Source organism: Theropithecus gelada, chromosome 7b, assembly GCF_003255815.1.
Source record: "Theropithecus gelada isolate Dixy chromosome 7b, Tgel_1.0, whole genome shotgun sequence".
Taxonomy (NCBI): domain Eukaryota; kingdom Metazoa; phylum Chordata; class Mammalia; order Primates; family Cercopithecidae; genus Theropithecus; species Theropithecus gelada.
In genome coordinates, this window is record NC_037675.1 from 90266484 (window position 1) to 90286390 (window position 19907).

At 35.7% G+C, this 19907-nt stretch overlaps 1 protein-coding gene across 9 annotated transcripts in view; it reads left to right on the forward strand.

Annotated features, from left to right (window-relative positions):
- TTC8 (tetratricopeptide repeat domain 8) overlaps window positions 1–19504 on the forward strand; it is a 54949-nt gene extending 35445 nt beyond the window's left edge. For 4 of the 9 annotated variants that reach the window (XM_025392496.1, XM_025392503.1, XM_025392495.1 and 1 more), the window contains 6 exons: window positions 2200–2310; window positions 11605–11744; window positions 13100–13274; window positions 13879–14001; window positions 16531–16614; window positions 18809–19504. In XM_025392496.1, the coding sequence (XP_025248281.1) occupies window positions 2200–2310; window positions 11605–11744; window positions 13100–13274; window positions 13879–14001; window positions 16531–16614; window positions 18809–18925 (750 nt within the window). In that variant the 3' untranslated portion in view covers window positions 18926–19504. The remainder of the gene's footprint in view (window positions 1–2199; window positions 2311–11604; window positions 11745–13099; window positions 13275–13878; window positions 14002–16530; window positions 16615–18808) is intronic. The other 5 variants (XM_025392497.1, XM_025392494.1, XM_025392501.1 and 2 more) reach the window with 2 other exon arrangements.
- Window positions 19505–19907: the final 403 nt, after the last annotated feature.

Below are 19907 nucleotides of genomic sequence, written 5' to 3' on the forward strand. Positions count from 1 at the left end.
ATATAAAGGTAAGTTTTTCTTTAATGTATGCATGGATGGTTGTTATGTAATAGAGATCAAGCAGATTTTAGTTTTGTCACAATGACACATGCATGCGTATGTTCATTGCAGCACTATTCGCAATAGCAAAGACATAGAATTAACTTAAATGCCCATCAATGACAGACTGGATAACGAAAATGTGGTACATATACACTGGAATACTATGCAGCCATAAAAAAGAATGAGAGCATGTCCTTTGAAGGAACATGGATGGAGCTGGAGGCCATTATCCTCAGCAAGCTAACGCAGGAACAGAAAACCAAATACCTCATGTTCTCACTTATAAGTGGGAGCTAACTGATGAGAACACATGGACACATAGAGGGGAGCAACAGACACTGGGGCCTCTGAGAGGGTGTAAGGAGGGAGAGGAGCAGAAAAAATGACTGAGTATTAGGCTTAATTCCTGGGTGATGAAATAATCTGTACAACAAACTCCCCATGATATGAGTTTACCTATATAACAAACCTGCACATGTACCCTGAAATTAAAAGTTAAAAAGTGAAAGAGCTCTGGCATGGTGACTTATGCCTATAATCCCTGGACTTTGTGAGGCTGAGGCTGGAGCATTGCTTGAGTCCTGGAGTTTGAGACCAGCCTGGGCAACATAGTGAGACCCATCTCTTTAAAAAAGAAATGTGTATATATATGTGTGTATATATTTTTATATATTAATACAATATATTTAATTTATATAAAAATATATAAAATTATATAATTATAAATATATAAAAATAATATACATATATAATCATATAGTATAAATATGTAATATATAATATAATATATAATATAATATAAATATATATTATAACTATATATAATGTTTATTATAATGTATACTATTATATAGTAATATAATATAAATATTTTTATATAATATATATTTACATATGTTATATATACACAAAGGAAAGAGATCAAGCAGATTTTAAGAACATTGTTTTTTAAAGTTCTTAATTGTTAATTTAAAAATTAAACCTTTTAGATTATGTAAATACTAATTATATATTATTTGTTATATTTTTAAAGTATAGAACTTGTACAGTTCAAAAGTATATAAGTAAAAACTGAAAAGTTATTATCTGTACCTCTCTCTCTAATCTCAAACTTTAATGATAAATACTTTAGTTTTCTGTTGCATCCCTTTGGATTTTTTCTCAAAACACACTCTTACTGTTTAGAAAGTGGATCCGAAAATCATGAAAAAAGTGTCATAATCTTATGTTGTCATACGTAAAATAGTAATACTGTTTTAGAAATTCCTATTAAGTATATGGTTTATTCCTGCTAATGTTCTAATTGCTAATGAAGTGGAAGCCATTATGTGCTAACTTGCTTAACTCCCTGACCTCATGAACCTGTGTCCTCTCTTGTTTTGGAGGGGCCTGTCCACTGCCTGTCTCTCTCAGGCCTTGTTCCATGGGTCGTCTCCTCTTTATTCAGCATCTTTAACCTCAGTCTCCTAATTGGTTTCTTAATGCCAGCCTATAGCATACTCATGTCTGTTCTATCCTAAAAAGGTTTTCCCTCGATTCTTTCTTGTTTAGTTACTATTGCCAGTCTCTGGCATAGTAAGCTCACAGTAAGCATTTGTTAGAGAATAAATGAATGAATGCTTTATATATAACATGTGGAGATAAAACTATAACATCATTATTGAAAATTAATGCTGCACATTTTTGAAAATTCATTCTTCTTCTTCTTCTTCTCCTTCTTCTTCTTCTGCTTCTGCTTCTGCTTCTTTTCTTTTTAAAGACAGGATTTCACTCTGTTACCCAGGCTGGAGTGCAGTGGTGCAATCATGGCTCACTGCAGCCTTGACCTCCCAGGCTCCAGTGATCCTCCCATCTCAGCCTCCAAATAGCTGGGACTACAGGAACACACCAACATGCCCAGCTAATTTTTGTATTTTTTGTAGAGATGGGGTTTCACCGTGTTGCCCAGGCTGGTCTTGAACTTCTTCTGTTCTCAAGCAATCCAACCACCTCAGCCTCCTAAAATGCTGGGATTACAGGTGTGAGCCACCATGCCCGACTGAAAATTCTTTACTGTAGTATCTAGGAGATAATTTGTTACTAATCAATAATTATAAATGTCATAACAAATATTATTTTAAGAATCTATACTTTTATTGAAATGTATCTTGTTTTTAGGTTTATGTCTCATTGGATCAACCTGTGACTGCTTTAAATCTTTTCAAACAAGGCTTAGATAAGTTTCCAGGAGAAGTAACCCTGCTCTGTGGAATTGCAAGAATCTATGAGGTAATTCATGTTATTATTTTTTTTTACTGATACACCATAGTTGTACATATTTTTGTGGTACATGTATATTTTAATTCCTGTATACAATGTGTAATGATCAAATCAGGGTAGTTGAGTTATCTGTCACCTCAAACATTTATCTTTTCTTTGTGTTGGGAACATTACAATTCTTCTTTTCTAGCTATTTTGAAATATAAGGTAAATTATTGTTAACCATAATTTCCCTACTGTACTATCAAATAGTAGAACTTATTCTTTCTGTCTAAATATTTTTGTACCCCTTAACCAACTTCTCTTCATCCTCCAGTCTCCCCACACCCTTCCTAGCCTCTGGTAACCATAATTTTACTTTTTACCTCCATGAGATTCACTTTTTTAGCTACTGCATGAGTGAGAACATGTGGCACTTTTCTTTCTGTGCCTGGCTTATTTCACTTAACATAATGACTTCCAATTCCATTCATGTTCCTGCAAATGACAGGATTTTACCCTTTTTTATGGCTCAATATTACTTTATTGTGTCTATATACCACATTTTCTTTCCATTCATCCACTGATGGGCACTCAGGTTGATTCCACATCTTGGCTATTGTGAATAGTGCTGCAATAAACATGGGATATCTCTTTGATATACAGACTTCCTTTCTTTTGGATATATATTCATCAGTGGGATTGCTGGATCATATGGTAGGTCTATTTTGAGTTTTTTTGTGGAAACTCCATACTGTTTTCCATAACAACTATACTACTTTGCATTCCCATCAACGGTGTACGGGCATTCATTCCCCTGCCTTCACATCCTTGCCAGCATTAGTTATTTTTTGTCTTTTTGATGATAGCCCTTCTAACTGAGGTGAGATGATATTTCATTGTGGTTTTGATTTACATTTCCCTGATGATTAGTGATGTTGAGCATGTTTTCATATACCCTGTGGCCATTTGTATGTCTTCTTTTGAGAAATGTCTATTCAAGTCTTTTGTCCATATTTAAATTGGATTGCTTGTTTTCTTGTTGAATTATTTGAGTTCTATATTCTGGTAATTAATCCCTTCTTAGATAGTGTATTAGGTGATTCTTGCATTGCTATAACATTGGTATAAGAATGGACAAACAGTCCAATGGAACAGAATAGAAAGCCCCAAAATGTATCTACCACAAATGGACAAAAATTGATACTGACATTATATTACATACTCTCTCTTTCTCTTTCTCTCTCTCTCTCTCTCTCTCTATATATATATATATATGTGTATATATATATATTTAGAGATGGGTTCTCACTCTGTTGCCCGGGCTAGATCACAGTGGCGTAATCATAACTGACTGCAGCCTCCAAATTCCTAGGCTCCAGTGATCCTCCTATGTCAGCCTCCTGGGTAGCTGGGACTACAGGCTTGTGCCCCCATGTCCAGCTAATTTTTTTTTTTTTTTTTTTTACTTTTTGCAGAAATGAGGTCTTACTTTGTTGATCAGGCTGGTCTCGAACTCCTGGCTTAATGCTTATAAATTTTAGTCATGTCATCAAATTCCATGAAAAGTACCATTGAGATTTCTTCGCTGCTGTCTAATTACTATAGTTTTACAATAATTCATGATATCAGGTTGGGCAAATCCTACCACCTTGTTCTTCTTGTTTACAGTTGGTTTTCCTGGCCCTTTGCTCTTCCATAGTGATTGTAGGATTGGCCTATCAAAAACCATACAAATCCCTGGAGGCGTGTTGATTGGAATTACATTGAGTGTATGAATGATGGGGAGTGGGTGAGTGGCCTGCCTTTCTTCCCATTCTCAATCATGATATAACTCTCCATTTACTTAGGTCTTTTTTTGTTCTTCAGTGAATATTTTGTAATTATCTCCAGAAAGGTGGTGTGTTGGGGGTCCCCCAGACCACGCTTTCATTGATTTACTGGGACTGACAGGACTCAGATTTATTTCAGCAAAAGGATACAAAGTAAAATTAGTAAAAGGAAACAGCTCTTGGGGTAAAGTTCAGAGGAAACCAGGTACAAGCTTCGAAGAGCTCCCTCCCGGTGGAGTTACACAGGACACACTTAATTCTTCCAGCAGCGAGTTGTGACAGCTCATGAGAAGTGATGTCTACCAGGGAAGCTCATTAGAGACTCTGTAACCATGGTTACTATTGGATGCTGGTCATATAATCACACACTGTTTATCACACAGCAAACACTCCCAGAAGTAAACAAGCATTCAGCACAAACCACACTGTTTATGCAAACAGGTTAGGTGTAGCAAGCTGCGCTTATGATTTGGGGAAAGTTTCATATCAATGTAGAGAACCAGTCAAATTCCCAGATACAGGCCTTTCTAAGAATAGTGGTCTCAGGCCTGCTATGTTAACTTTTTTCTATGCAGGTGTATTTCTAGGTATAACTATGAATGGAATCCTTATTTTTTTTCTCTCTTGTATTTTCTATTTGATTATTTCTGGTGGATAGGAATGTATTACTTTTTAAACATTTTTTTGATACTAGCAACTCTTTAAATTTTAAGATCTTGTTCATAGGTCCTCTTGGATATTCTAAGTAAATAAAACAATCATCATTTGCAAATACAGGTAGTTTCATCTCTTCCCTTCAATTATTTTACCATTTTAAAAATGTGTCTTATTGCTTAGGACTTCTAATATATCTTTGAACAGACACATCTCTGTTTCCTTGAAATTCCTTGAAAATGCTAGGTATGATATTTTGAAATCATTTTCTTAGAAAAGAATGGAATATATTAATAGCTGCTATACCTAGGTGATAGTGTATGAATGATTTTTTTATACTTTCTGTATTTTCCAGATTTTCCATAATAAGCATGCATTACTTTTTAAATAAAAGTATTTTAACGTTGTCAAGAAAAACTATGATTTCCTTTTGAAATGTAATTTTTATAAATGTATAAATAGAAGACTTTGATAAATCAATAAAAATACTCTGGACTCTAAATTGAGTATGAATAAAACTTTGACCAACAAGCTAAACCAGTGGAATTCATGCTTGTTCTGGTGGTGACTATGCCAGTGCAATTGGAGCTCTGACCTTTAGGCCCTTGCCTTCTGCTCATTTCTGCCCTTTTGCCCTTCTCTTCTTAGGCAGGAAGTGCTAGCAGAAAGAGCTAGAGAAGTATCCCATCTTTATTGCATGGTTGCTGGTCAGAAGAATTCCTTCCAAGCCTCTGTTACAGTCACTGTTGCTGTGGCTGTGATATGGAGTAGCTCTGGAGTGGATTCCTTTTCTCAACCTTTCCCTGCTCTAAGTTGACTGTACACTTGAAGGAAGAAAGGAGTGGAGAGGAAAGCCTCTCAGTTGTAGGGAAAATCATGCACAAATAGAGTGATCAAAGACTAAGCACAGACTTGAAATAGTTGGTGGCAGTATTTCAGTCTTTTGCCTTGAATTTGCATAGTTAATTTCCCTTATGTCAAAGTTTAGCACACCAAAGTCAGATTTCCAGTGTATTCTTTTTCTGTTTATGTGACAATAGATGTTCAGTTAATCAGTAAATTGGTTTTAGCATTGCAGCCTGCACTGTGTATGCCTGTAGGGTTTTTGTTATATACATCATGCTTGTCCCTGGCTGGAGGGATTCCATTCCTCTATGTTCTCTTCTTTTTATGTATCTTTCATTGTTGCAGATATCTTTTAAATATTGTCTATTTTAGGATGAATATGTTGAACTGCTTATTTTTCATTGTTTGTTTAAAATGATTTATCCTTGCCAGATTTCTTTGTTGGTTGTTTCAGTTTTTCTTGAGGTATTTTGTTTATTCATTTGAAAGACAGATCTTAATTTTAGCCGTTCTTTGTTGAAAGGCATTTGCAATTATAAGGCATAAGGCAATTGCATAACCTTACCCTGGAAATGTTATTCTAGGGGTCTTCAAACCTTACTGTGTATGAAATGACCTTGGGAGTGGATGGGAAGCATGACCCATCCTCTTCCTCTGAATCAGAAGTCCTGGAAGCTGGGACTCAGGCATCTGGATTTTTAGCAAGCTCACTAGGTGATTGATTCTGATGCAAAACAAGATTTGAAAACTACTGCAGCATTCATTTTTTGCAGTTATTTAATTTTATTTTAATCCCAGCACTTTGGGAGGCTGAGGTGGGTGGATCACATGAGGTTGGGAGTTCGAGACCAACCTGACCAAAATGGAGAAACCTTGTCTCTGCTAAAATTACAAAATTAGCCTGGCTTGGTGGTACATGCCTGTAATCCCAGCTACTTGGGAGACTGAGGCAGGAGAATTGCTTGAACCCAGGAAGTGGAGGTTGCAGTGAGCCAAGATCGCACCATTGCACTCCATTCTGGGCAACAAGAGGGAAACTCCATCTCAATAATAATAATAATAATAATAATTTAAAAATCTAATTATAGATTTTGTATCTACAGTTTGTGAATTGGATAAAAAATAACCACTGTAAAAATCACTTGATACCAAATTTATTATATTCTTGAAGTGGCATTTATATACTTGAAAATGTTATTTTAAGTCTACATTAATAAAATCTATTCTAGAACTAGTAAAATTTAAACAAATCTGATAAAGGAATAAAGAAACAAAATAGACCAGCTGTGGTGGCTCACACCTGTAATCCCAGCACTTTGGGAGGCCGAGGCGGGCGGATCACGAGGTCAGGAGATCGAGACCATCCTGGCTAACACAGTGAAACCCCGTCTCTACTAAAAATACAAAAAATTAGCTGGGCGTGGTGGCGGGCACCTGTAGTCCCAGCTACACGGGAGGCTGAGACAGGAGAATGATGTGAACCCAGGAGGTGGAGCTGGCAGTGAGCCGAGATTGTGCCACTGCACTCCAGCCTGGGCGACAGAGTGAGACTCTGTCTCAAAAAAACAAAAAAGTAAAGAAACAATATAGAATCAATGTGTGTTCATATATATGAAAATTTAAGATGTGATAAAGATGGCCTATTAAGCCGATTGCATTACTTGGTTATTTAATAAATAGTTTTAAAATAGAGCTGGTTGAGTAATGATTTATACTATTCATTACTGCCAGATTTAAAACTTTAAAGATTTAAAACTTCAAAAAATGAAACCCTGAAAGTTCCAGAAGTAAACACAGATGAATTATTTGTATAAATTGGAATGAGGAAGATTTTTCTAATCATGACACAAAGTTAGAAAGCCATAATGGCAAAGATTGATAAATTTGAGAATGTAAAAGTTAAATTTTCTATATGGCAAAAACAAAAAATAGAAACCAAATCCATATACAACAAAACAAAAGGTAAAAATACCAAACAGGGAAAATAATTGGCATACCTGGGACAGACAAAAGACTGCTTTTGATTTCCTCAAACTACACATTGCTTAAAAATTGCTAAAATTGGGAGATTTAAACACACACACACAAATTCTCATCTATTTAGTCAAGAATGTAAACATGGAAACGAGGTATTTCCATGTCATGGTGTGGCTTTTCCTTAGGCTCTTGTTTCCTTTCAGCCTACACAGTGGCCATTCACCCTCTCCATGAAAGTAAGATCACCACAGAGATGAGACAACAACCAAGTTCCAGCTGCATTGACTAAACCGCCCCCGTTTAGTACTTAGGGCTTGGTGACACCTATTTGGAAGAACTTAATTAAGCCATCTAAACTTTTCCTCTGAAGAGAATGTTTATAAACAGTGAGCCTTCCTGTGTTTTTGAACTATGGTCAACATCAACACAGGCTCTTTTCATCTGGAATAGAACACAGTCAATGCCCAGGGATTCTTGAGCCACACCTCAGCCTCCAGCTCTCCTGTGTCCCGGAGGGCAGTGTTCCACGCAAGACTCCCACACACACAATAGTGGAAGGACAAAAGATAGGATAGGATAGAAGAACAGACAAAAGATAGGAATTGGCAGCTCACAGAAAGAGAAATATAAAGAATATCTGATGTGTTAAATGCCTAACCTCTCATAATTAAAGATATAAAAAGCTAAAACAACTGTGATAAGCCATTTTTCACTCAATCAGATTAGCAAAGATCTTAGTTCTGTGTTATCTAGGGTTGCCAAGGGTGTAGAGAAACAAGCTCCATGTATGAACATTTGGAAGCTTTTTGCAGTTATTGATGATATTTTAAAATGTGCATGCTCTTTGACCTGGCGGTATTACTTCTAGGAATTTTCCTTAAGGCTATTTTCATACAAGTGCACAAAGACCTGTACAAAGATGTTTTTGTAGTATGTTTTTTGGTTTAAAAAAGGAAACATATGCTTAATCAAAAAGGGACTGGTTTAATAAATTATGATCTCTATTGACGGAACACTATGCAGAAGTATTATTTAAAAATATGAAGTAAAGCTTTTGGTTTTGATATGGAAAGAGTCAAGACACTGAGTGAAAAAATAAACTGTATATTGAAATGTATAGAATGATTCTGTTTATGGTTAAAATATGCACACCCATGTATATGCTTAAGTATGAACAAAATTTCCTGAACAATACTAAAAAAACTATTAACAGAGCCTCTGCCTACTGGAATTTGGGGACAGGGCATTTACTTTTAATTTTGTACCCTTTTGTAAGGTTTACATTTATTTAGCATAAGCACATATTTTATAAGTTTATAAAACTTAATTGAAAAACTACATATGAGGTTGTCCGTACAATAGGTGTTTCAGTCTAAAATTCCTCGAGATTACATAAATCAATTTCTGTGTCCATTAATTAAGTATACAAGTATTCAAAAGTAATTTTATAGAACCCAAAGTCTTGAACCAACTGGCTTATTGAGGCTTGAGCCTTCTTTGCATTGGGCATTGCCACCTTTGGAAGCTGTAGCACTGAAGCCTAGCACTGTGGGATGCTGTTGGCTTTGAAAAAGAATTTCAAATATAAAGCACATGAAGAAATATCTATAAAGCATAGATTTGGGTCAACTGGTGAATGTTTTATTAGGGTTTTATGGGACTGATAAGTTACATCCCTGTTCCTCCATGTTGAGAACCAACCGAGAGAGAGAGAGACAAGATTTAGACAAATGGAGGCCAAACCGTTAGCTTGATTATAGATAAAAGCACAAGTGGAGCTTTTGGCTTTAGATCTATGCTCAAAAGGACTTAACGGCCTTCTCTCTCTGAGTTAAACAGACTAATCCACTCTGTCACAAACATGGTTGTACAACCCACAGACTTTCTCCACTCAGAAGAGCTTATTATTTTTCATAAAAATGTTATGTATGTGAATATGTAGTAGGTTTAATGTATGTTATTTAGAATGAATTAATAAGTAAATGTTTAAAGATATCTCAGTTGCAATTTCTAGTATTAATCTATATAACTTATGTAAACAAAACTTCTTCTCAGCAATTTTTAACAGTTTAAAATGAATCTTAGACTAACATGTTTGAGAACCTCTGTTCTAATGGAAACATGGGAAGCTAAGAACATTTTTAAGAGTTGTTTAATTCTTGTTTATTAATTTTTCACTTTCCAGAACACTAAATTTTGTGCTAAGAAATGGCACGCGATACGATCTTGCTCTAAAGGAATTTACCATATTTCATGGACTCAGATTGTTTTTCACATTTTAACATCTCTGAACTTGAGGTACATCTTAAAATGGGTAGCGTCTTTCTATTTTTGTGGCCAAGTGGCAGTTGCCATGTAGTTGTCATAGTCTGCTTATATGGAAACTTGGGTAATTACTCTTGGGAGCATGGTGAACCTGGTAATTATTACTGATTGTTGCCTGAAAGCTTTTGTTGACACCTGCTGGTAAGATCAAGAAAACACAGGTATCAGCATAGCAGAATGACTGTCCGTAGCTTGGAAGAAAATCTTGGAGACAATAGCGGAGCACTTTTAAGAAGTATTAAAAGTGGATTTTAAATGTTCTTACCATAAAGAAATAAGTATGTGAGGCTATATATATGTTAATTAGACTGATTTTCTCATTCCACAATGTATGCATGTTTCAAGACGCCACATTGTATCCCGTAAATGTATACAATTGCTGTTTGTCAAGTATAAAGAAATGCTGTGTCATCATTGCATAGAACAATACTGTGTGGAAACACCTGGCCACTGATGACCAAATCAAAAAGGGATTCAGAAGAATTTGATACTTCTTGTGAAAGAGGAACACTATATTTAATTTATTTTGCTTATGTATATGTACTTTATATAAAGTATGCAAAAGAGTGATCTGTGATACAATCTGTGTATGAATATGTCTAAATATATCAGTGAGGATCAAATAAAAATTCTATTTAAAAAAGCACTGTGTGGTGCTTCTTACAATCAGTAGAGTCTCTTATTTGATATGATTAAAATTTAACAAAAAGTATGAGTCCTTCTCTAATGAGAACAAGTTCACATAATAAATGCCATGGAAGTTGAGAGGTAGAAGACAGCTATGTGAAGTGAAGGCATTAGGGAAATCTTTGTGAAGGATGTGGAGCCTGAACTGGGCCTTGAAGGTAGATTTGAGAAATATAACATTCATTGATAACATTAGATGCATATATTTATGATTATCAGTATTTTAGAAAGAATATATAATAACTGTAGAAGGTTTATTTAGTTTTTCATTTTGTATGTATTTCTAAGCTTGGTCTTGGTTGCCGTCTTTTCTTTCCTGGACTCTTGATCTTCCTGCTACCACGCTTTCCTATTTTGGTATGTCTAGCCTGCAGCAGTCAAGTTATTCTTTCAAAATGCAAATATGATTGTTATTCCTCTCCTGATGGATTTCTCTCAACTAGAAAAAAAAATCTGAAGTTCTCACCATGGCTGACAAAGTCCCTGGCTGCCTCTCATTGCCTTTTGCGCCACTTTCCCTTTTTCCAGCCTCATTTACCTTCGTGTGGTTCTTCATATGTGACAAGTACATTCCCCACTCAGGCTTATACATTTGCTCTTCCCTCTGCCCAGGGTGAGCTTCCCCCAGATATGCTCAGGACTTGATCCTTCACTTCAGTCAGGTCTCTTCAAATAGCACCTTCTCCGAAGTGGCCCCTTCCATCACCCCTTCTGAAGCACACCCTCCCTGCTCTCTCTCTCTCCTTATCCTGCTCCGTTTTTCTTCACAGCACTTAACCTTCTATTATATATTTGTTTGCCTTTCATACCAGATGTCACCTCCTTGAGGACAGCGACTTTCTCTTTTTGTTCATAATGTATCCCCAGGGCCTAGAATGGAGTCTGTCACATGGTAGCCTCTCAGTAAATACTTATTTAATGAATGGACTTAAATCAGTCAGAAAAAAATAATTTCTTGTCCAGTATTAATAAAACATTGCTCTTCTTTCTTGACGGAGAATAGGGAATGAACAATATGTCATCAGCAGCCGAATACTACAAAGAAGTTTTGAAACAAGACAATACTCATGTGGAAGCCATCGCATGCATTGGAAGCAACCACTTCTATTCTGATCAGCCAGAAATAGCTCTCCGGTTTTACAGGTGCACTTCACATCCAATTCGTAGAACTACTTTCCTATGAAATATTGATAAAATAGTAACAAAGATGAAATGAAAGTATAGAGAAAATAAGATATAGGCTATGTCTTTATGAAACTAAAATTTCAACACCAAGATGTATTATGAGCATTAAAGTGACATCCAATAATTTGGAAACATGCAGATGTCTGGCATCTTGCAGAAACACGCTGGACAACTGACTGAGTTTTAAATCCCATTGTCATTGTATGCGTTAGCCATTTTGTCATCAACCAGTAACAGTTTAATAGTTACTTAAAACTTATAATCATCACTGCCTCCGTTAATACCAGTGAAGATAAAGACACTAAAATTGAAAGGTGAAAAGATTTGCAAAGAGCATTTGGCCCCATGTTCTGAACCTTGATGAGGACCTGAAACAGAATCACCTGTTTTGGGCAGCATTGTCAATTCTTGTCCAAATATTTTTTCAGTCTAAATAAATTATATTCACTGATTCTTCTTTAAGTATTTATTTCATTCTACATATGACTTCTGAAATTAATTTTTAAATTTTGATTTCTTCTTTAGCCCTTGGGTAATATACAAAGAGATGACTGACAGCTGACAAGGGTTCTTTCCAAATATGTGTTGGAGGCATAAAATGTAATAATAAGAACGCTATTCTGTGCACCTGCAACTGACTCTACTCCCCAGCCCCCAAAGTGGGTCATAGGTTTCTCACAGCAGCTGGGCTGGATTTTCATTTGTTTATATGAACTCTCTTGTCCTTTGTCTCACGGGATTAATGATGCATAGAAGCAAATGGGGCTCTTGAGCTGCAGTGTGAAAGCTAAGTGGATAATGTGAGGATCCACTGATGGTTTTGTCTTCCTCAGTGGAAGCTTGTTGGAGATCAGTAGACACAGCTGAAGCACAAAGTACAGAGAGCCAAAAACGGGTTCCAACTCAGCTGAAAATGTAGAGGTTAATGCTAAACACAGTCCTCAGACTGGGTTTTAGGAATTTACCCTATGGGCAGCAAAGCTTTATAAAGCTGAAGTGTGTGGGCTTTACTTTTTGTGACTATTTCTTATTTTGGTTCTCTAACAAAGCATTTGGGGAGAAAACTTAGATCAGTTGTTTTTCTTTGTCTCTAGACACATTCCCCGTGACTAGTACCATTATAAAAGAGAGCTATTTGTATTTGCTTTAAACATTTTTTCATTTACTATAACACGTTGTATTTATAATCTTAAGGAGTATCAAAAATCACAAGATGAATTCATTTTTAACTATGTAAAAAAATATATATATATATGTCTTAAAACTTACAAAGTTGGTCTGACACCAAAATTTGTGTGTTCTTTTTTGAAAAGGCGACTGCTGCAGATGGGCATTTATAACGGCCAGCTTTTTAACAATCTGGGGCTGTGTTGCTTCTATGCCCAGCAGTATGATATGACTCTGACCTCATTTGAACGTGCCCTTTCTTTGGCTGAAAATGAAGAAGAGGCAGCTGATGTCTGGTACAACTTGGGACATGTAGCTGTGGTATGTTGTCTTTCTGATATAATTTCTGTTATAGAAAGTTGGTTTGAGCCAGACACAGTGGCTCATGCCTGTATTTCCAGCATTTTGGGAGGCTGAAGCAGGAGGATTGCTTGAGCCCAGGAGTTCGAGACCACCCTGGGCAACAAGTGGGACTCTGTCTCTACAAAACATTAAAAAATTAGCTGGGTGTGGTAGTGCACATCTGTAATCCCAGCTACTCTGAGGGCTGAGGCAGGAAGATCACTTGGGCCTAGAAGGTCAAGGCTGCAGTGAGCTGTGATCGTAGCACTGCACTCCAGCCTGGGTGACAAAGTGTGAGACCCTGTCTCAAAACAAACAAAAAAATTAGTTTGAAGAAATATTCAGGAATTATCCTAAATCCAGATTGGTTGTAGTCTTATGGGGAAATTTAGAAGTTTCTAGGAGTCATTGTGGCTTATTTTATATTCTTGGGTTAAATCCATTTATATAGAATTCACGTTGACTTCTATAATTGTATGGCACTTGATGCTTTTTGTCTGGTAGCAGAAGAGATATCTATGAGGAAAGAAGGGAGAAGGAAGTAAATGGACCGATGGGTGTGAACATGGACTTTCTTTTGTAGGGAATAGGAGATACCAATTTGGCCCATCAGTGCTTCAGGCTGGCTCTGGTCAACAACAACCACCACGCTGAGGCCTACAACAACCTGGCCGTGCTGGAGATGCGGAAGGGCCACGTTGAACAGGTCAGTGAACTGGCAGCAGCTCGCTGGGCAGTCTGCTTTCTTCAGAGAAAAGCTGTCATGTGTGGTAGCGTTACAGCGTATGTTATTTTAAAATGAGCTCTAGAATCTGACAGGCGTGGATTTGAATCCCAGCTCTGTTGCGTATTAGCTGTGTGACCTTGGGACAAGTTACTTAACCATTCTGAGTCCAAAATAGAATGTTTGATTTTATTAGGACAAATCTGCGCCTCCCCAGTCTTCCCTATCTTAGTGAACTGTTCTACCAGTCACCATTCCCTGTCTACTACATAACCACTCAAGCCAAAATCCTTGGAGCCACCCCTGAAACCTCTCTTTTTTTATTGCTTCCCCCTGCCACACCTGCGCCCACATCATATTCAGCAAGCCCTGTCATTCTGACCTCAGAGTCCCATCACATTCTGAGCCTGGCCACCTTTCTCCATTCCCACAACCCTTCTTCAGACTGCTGTTATCGCTTGCGTGGACTACTATGAGAGCCTCCTAGCTGATGTTTTTGTTTCCACCTACATCAGCAAGTAAGTGCACTCTATGATACACTCTTCTCAGAACAGCCTGAGAGATTTTTTTTTAAATGAAGACTGTTTAATACTACTTCGCTTAAAATCCTCTAGTGCCTTCTCCTTGAACTTGGAATAAAATCTGGACTTGAAACCATGTCTATGGCCTGAGGCCCCAGGTGACCCGGCCTCTGGCTCCCTCTCAGACCGCATCTTTTGCCACTACTTCTTTCCCACTGACTTGCAGACACGTCGCTACCTTGCTGCTCTGCAGACAGACAGTGCTCTGTCTTCCTTTAGGGCCTTTGGAGTGTTCTTCCTTAAGATCTTACAATGACAAATTTCTTTCTTGTCATTCAGGTCTTAGATTAAATGCCACCTCCTTAGAAAGGTCATCTTCCCCATCAGTCTAAAAGAGCCCTTGGGTGCTATCACATCTCTTACTTTTTTTCTTCACAGTATTTACCACTTTATCAGATATTTTCATATTTATGTGTAGGATGTAGAATGTCAGTTGCATGAAAAGAGTGACCATATCTGTCATGTAACTGTTATATTCCCAGCATCAGAAACAGTACCTGCCACATGGTAGGTGCTCAGTCAATATTTGTGGAATGAATGGACGATACATAAAATAGAGTGTAATAGTAGTGACTTGAAGGGATTATTTGTATTAGTTCATGCACTTGGCATAGTAGAAGCATAGTATGGAGCACATGATAGATGCTTAATAAATTGTATTATTATAATGATATACGTAAAACAAAAAGTTTAAAATACTACATATGTTCATACAATATTAGTGGCAATCAAGGGCAAATATCATTACATTCCCCACTTCAGAGATAAAGAAACGGAGGCTTGAGGAGGGTAACTTTGCCCAAGGTCACAGACATGGCAAACAGCATCGCCAGTACGTTAGCCTGGTCTTCTAAGCACAATGATAAACTTTTAACAACAACAAGGAAAGAAAGGTCATTGGATGTTACCTTTATTGCATAAATTCTCCCAAAATAAGGAAGATGGATTTGTAGTTTACAGGCTGTTCTAAAATGGACACTTGTCAGGAACTTTGCCTATATTCATATAATGAAACAAGTGATTTTTGTGATTTTTCTCTGTTCCCATGTTGGTGATTTTCTTTTCCTCCTACTTATTGTAGTTTCTCTAGCATACAATTGATTTGAAATGTTTTGGTGAAAGATTTCATAATATGAACTTCATTTTATTAAAAATTATATCTGTCATTCTATATGGACTGATATCACTTTGTTTTCCATTTAAGAAGATATACAAATTTGTCTTCAGGGTCATGGATAGAAGTTTTAGATGTAGCTACAAGTTGAGGGGTTGTTAGCAGCTTGTAATGTTGAATTTGTGGTCTTAATGAATGTGTAAGCCTCTCATGCTAATCAGTGGTCTCTGCATTATATGATCCTACAATTGCAAAAAAAAAGTGTGAATGTTATATTTTGAGTATCTTAGAGAACAGAAAGCTTGTCATATTCAGTTGCTGCCTCACTAACAAAACTGATCGGCAATATATTAAATAGTTGCTCACTGTCATCCAGCACAGAATTTTGGGCTTTGAAATTTACAATGTTTTTTTGGTTGTTAGGTAATTAGAGCCTGCTTAGTCAATCAACAGCAGTAAAAATTAGATTAAGAAGAAAGTTGTAGTATTGAGAAGATTGTATTTCAAATTGTATGTTATATTGAAATATAAACTTTATGAGAACATTGGTTCCCAAATAACTTTAAATGTACTCTGAATTTTCAGTTATCTTATTTTCTGTGTCTTGTGAAGCATTTATTATTAACATAATTTTGGCAAGGTATCAGTGGTTAATTGTATTTCATGAGGAATGTTGTCTGTATTTATCACAGGCTCATGTTATTAAGTCCTGTCATAGGTAAAGAATTATTTTACCAAAAAAAAAAAAATCACAAATATAGTGCTGATATATGTTCATATGCCTTTGGTTTTTCTTTTCTTTATTTTTATACACAGGCAAGGGCACTATTACAAACTGCATCATCTCTAGCACCCCATATGTATGAACCGCATTTTAATTTTGCAACAATCTCTGATAAGGTATTCTTTCTTTATTAATTTTTCATCTGATCTCTTCTTTTTTGTTTTCTTGGTTTTAAAAAATGTACAGATAAATAAGGAAATTCTAACCTCATCTTCCTGAAAGAAATGACTTTTTAAAACTCTTAATTACTATATATATTTATACATCTTTACTTCAAGGGACAGTTTTTAAAACTTTTAATTTATTGCTGAATATTGACTAAACTCCATTATAGATTATAGAATTATTTTATGTTTTGAAATACGGCATTTAGTCATTGAAGAAATTCTCATTTAATAACTCCTGGTATGGGAAGTATTTAGCTATTTATTGGCTTTTACAGCAACAAAATCCTGTGTATTATTAGTAGATCATATTGCCACCAAGTTTCTGGTACCATTGCTGTAAAATTAGTGATATTGTAATGTGAAAGCTATCTTAGCTATGAAGAATATGGGGGAAATGAAACTGAATACTGTATTGCAAGTCAGTTAGTATCCAAAAGCTAAAGGGAACCACATGCCATTTTTAACAATAAGAAAACAAGCAAAAGACATCTAATAACTAGCTTGTACTTGGAAGGTGAGTCTGTTTTGAGAATAAGGAAATGGCTAAAAATATTTGTGATGTAAATTAGGGTCTTGATAGACCATAAGATATTTATAAAGATGTTATTTTTCATAGCATAAATATGAAGTCATCTACATTGTCATTTCTGTATTGAAAATAAAATAAGCTGTCATTCATGAGTTGTAATTATTGAGCACCTGTAAGTACCAGCCACTGTTCTGGGTGCTTTACATACTTTCTCTAATTCTCCCAACTACCCCGCCTTCCTCACTCATGTTTTTCATGACCGATGTTCTGTTTATTGAGCCTTTGCTATATACCAGGCCCTGTTTTTGGCACAGAGATGTAATAATGAGTAAAAGACAAAAACCTGTACCTCAAGCAGCTTAATTTCTAATGGAACCCAAGGCTTAAAGAGGATGAAAGACTTCTGTGTCCCATGGCAGTGGTAGATTTCAGATTCACACCCAGATCCCAATGACGTCCATGTGTTTCCCACTGCACTGTGCTACTGCTCAGTTAGTTAAACCCCTAAGAGGGCTGGCTTACCTTCAGGAATAGCACCACATTTTAATAATACATAACTCAAATGAGATATCTTCTTTAAGCAAAAGGCTACACTTCCATAACAGAAAACAGTATATTAAAAAGAAGTGTTATGATTTGAAAAAGGAAACTTAATTTCTGTTTCTATACATATATATTGTTACCAGAAATCTACCAGAATTTATCTAGATTTTTTGAGTATATACACCAAAAAGCCCTTCCTTTTTAGAACGTATCCATGAATCAAGATATACTCAGACTATAATTAATAATTTATTGTATATTCCAAAATAGCTAGAAGATTTGGAATATTCCCAACACAAAGAAATTATAAATGTTTGAGGTGACGAATACCCCAGTTACCCTGATTTTATCATTATACCTTGTATGCTTGTATCAAAATATTGCATGTACCTCATAAATATAAGTTATTATGTATCAATGAAAAGGATACATTCAGACAGTATGTGTGTTTTTCTTTGGGAATTAATATCAGGTTCATTGAAAAGCAGAGACATGCTTTATAAACTTTTAAAACCAGATATTTTCCCAACGTTATTGTGCCAGCACCACTTAAAACCTCTGAAAACATGTTATTATGCCTTAAATACAGGAGTTTTTGCTTAAATTTTCTGTCTAAAAGGTAACAACTCTAATCAAAATATGTTTTTGTTTGTGGTACCTTACAGATAGTTTTCTCTAAGTTTTCTGAGCTATCTAGAGCTGGCTGTTTCAGCATGCAAATGTCATTTTACATTTATAATACTATCATCAGTGACAGGAAAAGAAAACATAGGTTTCTAAATTCATTACCAGACAGCTGTAAATTATTTATATAATTGGCTATTTTATCTTTCTCACATACTTTTCAAGATTGAATTATAATCTAGAATTCTAAAATCAAAGTAGCACAATTAAGCAATTTGCCTTTAAGAATCCTTTGAGTTGTGATGTCGGTTGTGGGCTTGTTTTAAAAAAAAAAAAGAACCCTTTGAATTTCTACAGCATGCAGATACTATGTCTTATTTTCTTTTTTGCTTCCTTACTCATTTTTTCTGATCTCGTTCTATGGTCTTATTCTTGTATTTTTTGCAGATTGGAGATCTGCAGAGAAGCTATGTTGCTGCGCAGAAGTCTGAAGCAGCATTTCCAGACCATGTGGACACACAACATTTAATTAAACAATTAAGGCAGCATTTTGCTATGCTCTGATTGTTCCTGAGACCACATATGTTCTTATGAAGAGGCATTATGCAAGGGGAAAGAAGTACTATGTCTATGTATGTATGTATATAGTGTAATACATATATTTTACAAGCTTGTCCTTGATATTAGTGAAGGTGATATATAAGGGTGACACAGAATGTATAATGCAAATTTCATAGTAATAGTAACTTTATAAAATAGTATAAAATACAGGATTTAAACCTTTCTAAATAGATCATGAAACTTTCTCCCACATTATATAGTAGATGTTTGTTTATAATGTTTACAAAACATTTTGGTGAATTCCCTCAATGTTTTATAAATGTACATTTTTTAAGTCCTTAAGCTGACTATTAGCCATCATGTAGCTTAAGGAGTCTGAAATCTGCCATTAAAACTGCACCTTTAAGCCAGGTGTAGTAGCATGTGCCTATAGCCCCAGCTACTTGGGAGGCGGAGGTGGGAGGATTATAAATAGAGACTTTCCTTTAGACTTTAAAAATGTATTTAAAACTATTTTTATTAAATATTTTGTGATTTCCTATTAAGTTTTAAAATAAATCAGTGTGTAACACCATCATTTCATTATTTTTTTGTGAGTTTTTATTTTAGTCATCTCAGGTGAAACAGGTTTTACAGAAGTCCAGTAATCTTAGAAATTGTCATTATTTTAATTGTATTTCAAATGATGTACCACCAATTCTGTTTTTTCCTAAAAAGTGATTTATGGGATGTCACATTATTAATATAAGAATATCCAGATTAGAAATAGAGTCATAGGCCAGGAGTCCCACTTCTGGTCAGCCACAGCACGGAAGTCAGCGATATTCCAGTACCATGCATGGTATAGCAGTCCTAGAAAGGCTCTTGAACTTTTCTCTGCCTTATTTAGTGGAACTCTCATTAAAGTGTTCATACAAGGAAATGTGTTAATGGGACAGGACCACTCAAACTCATACTTTGGACTTTGGGATCTCCATGTTATTTT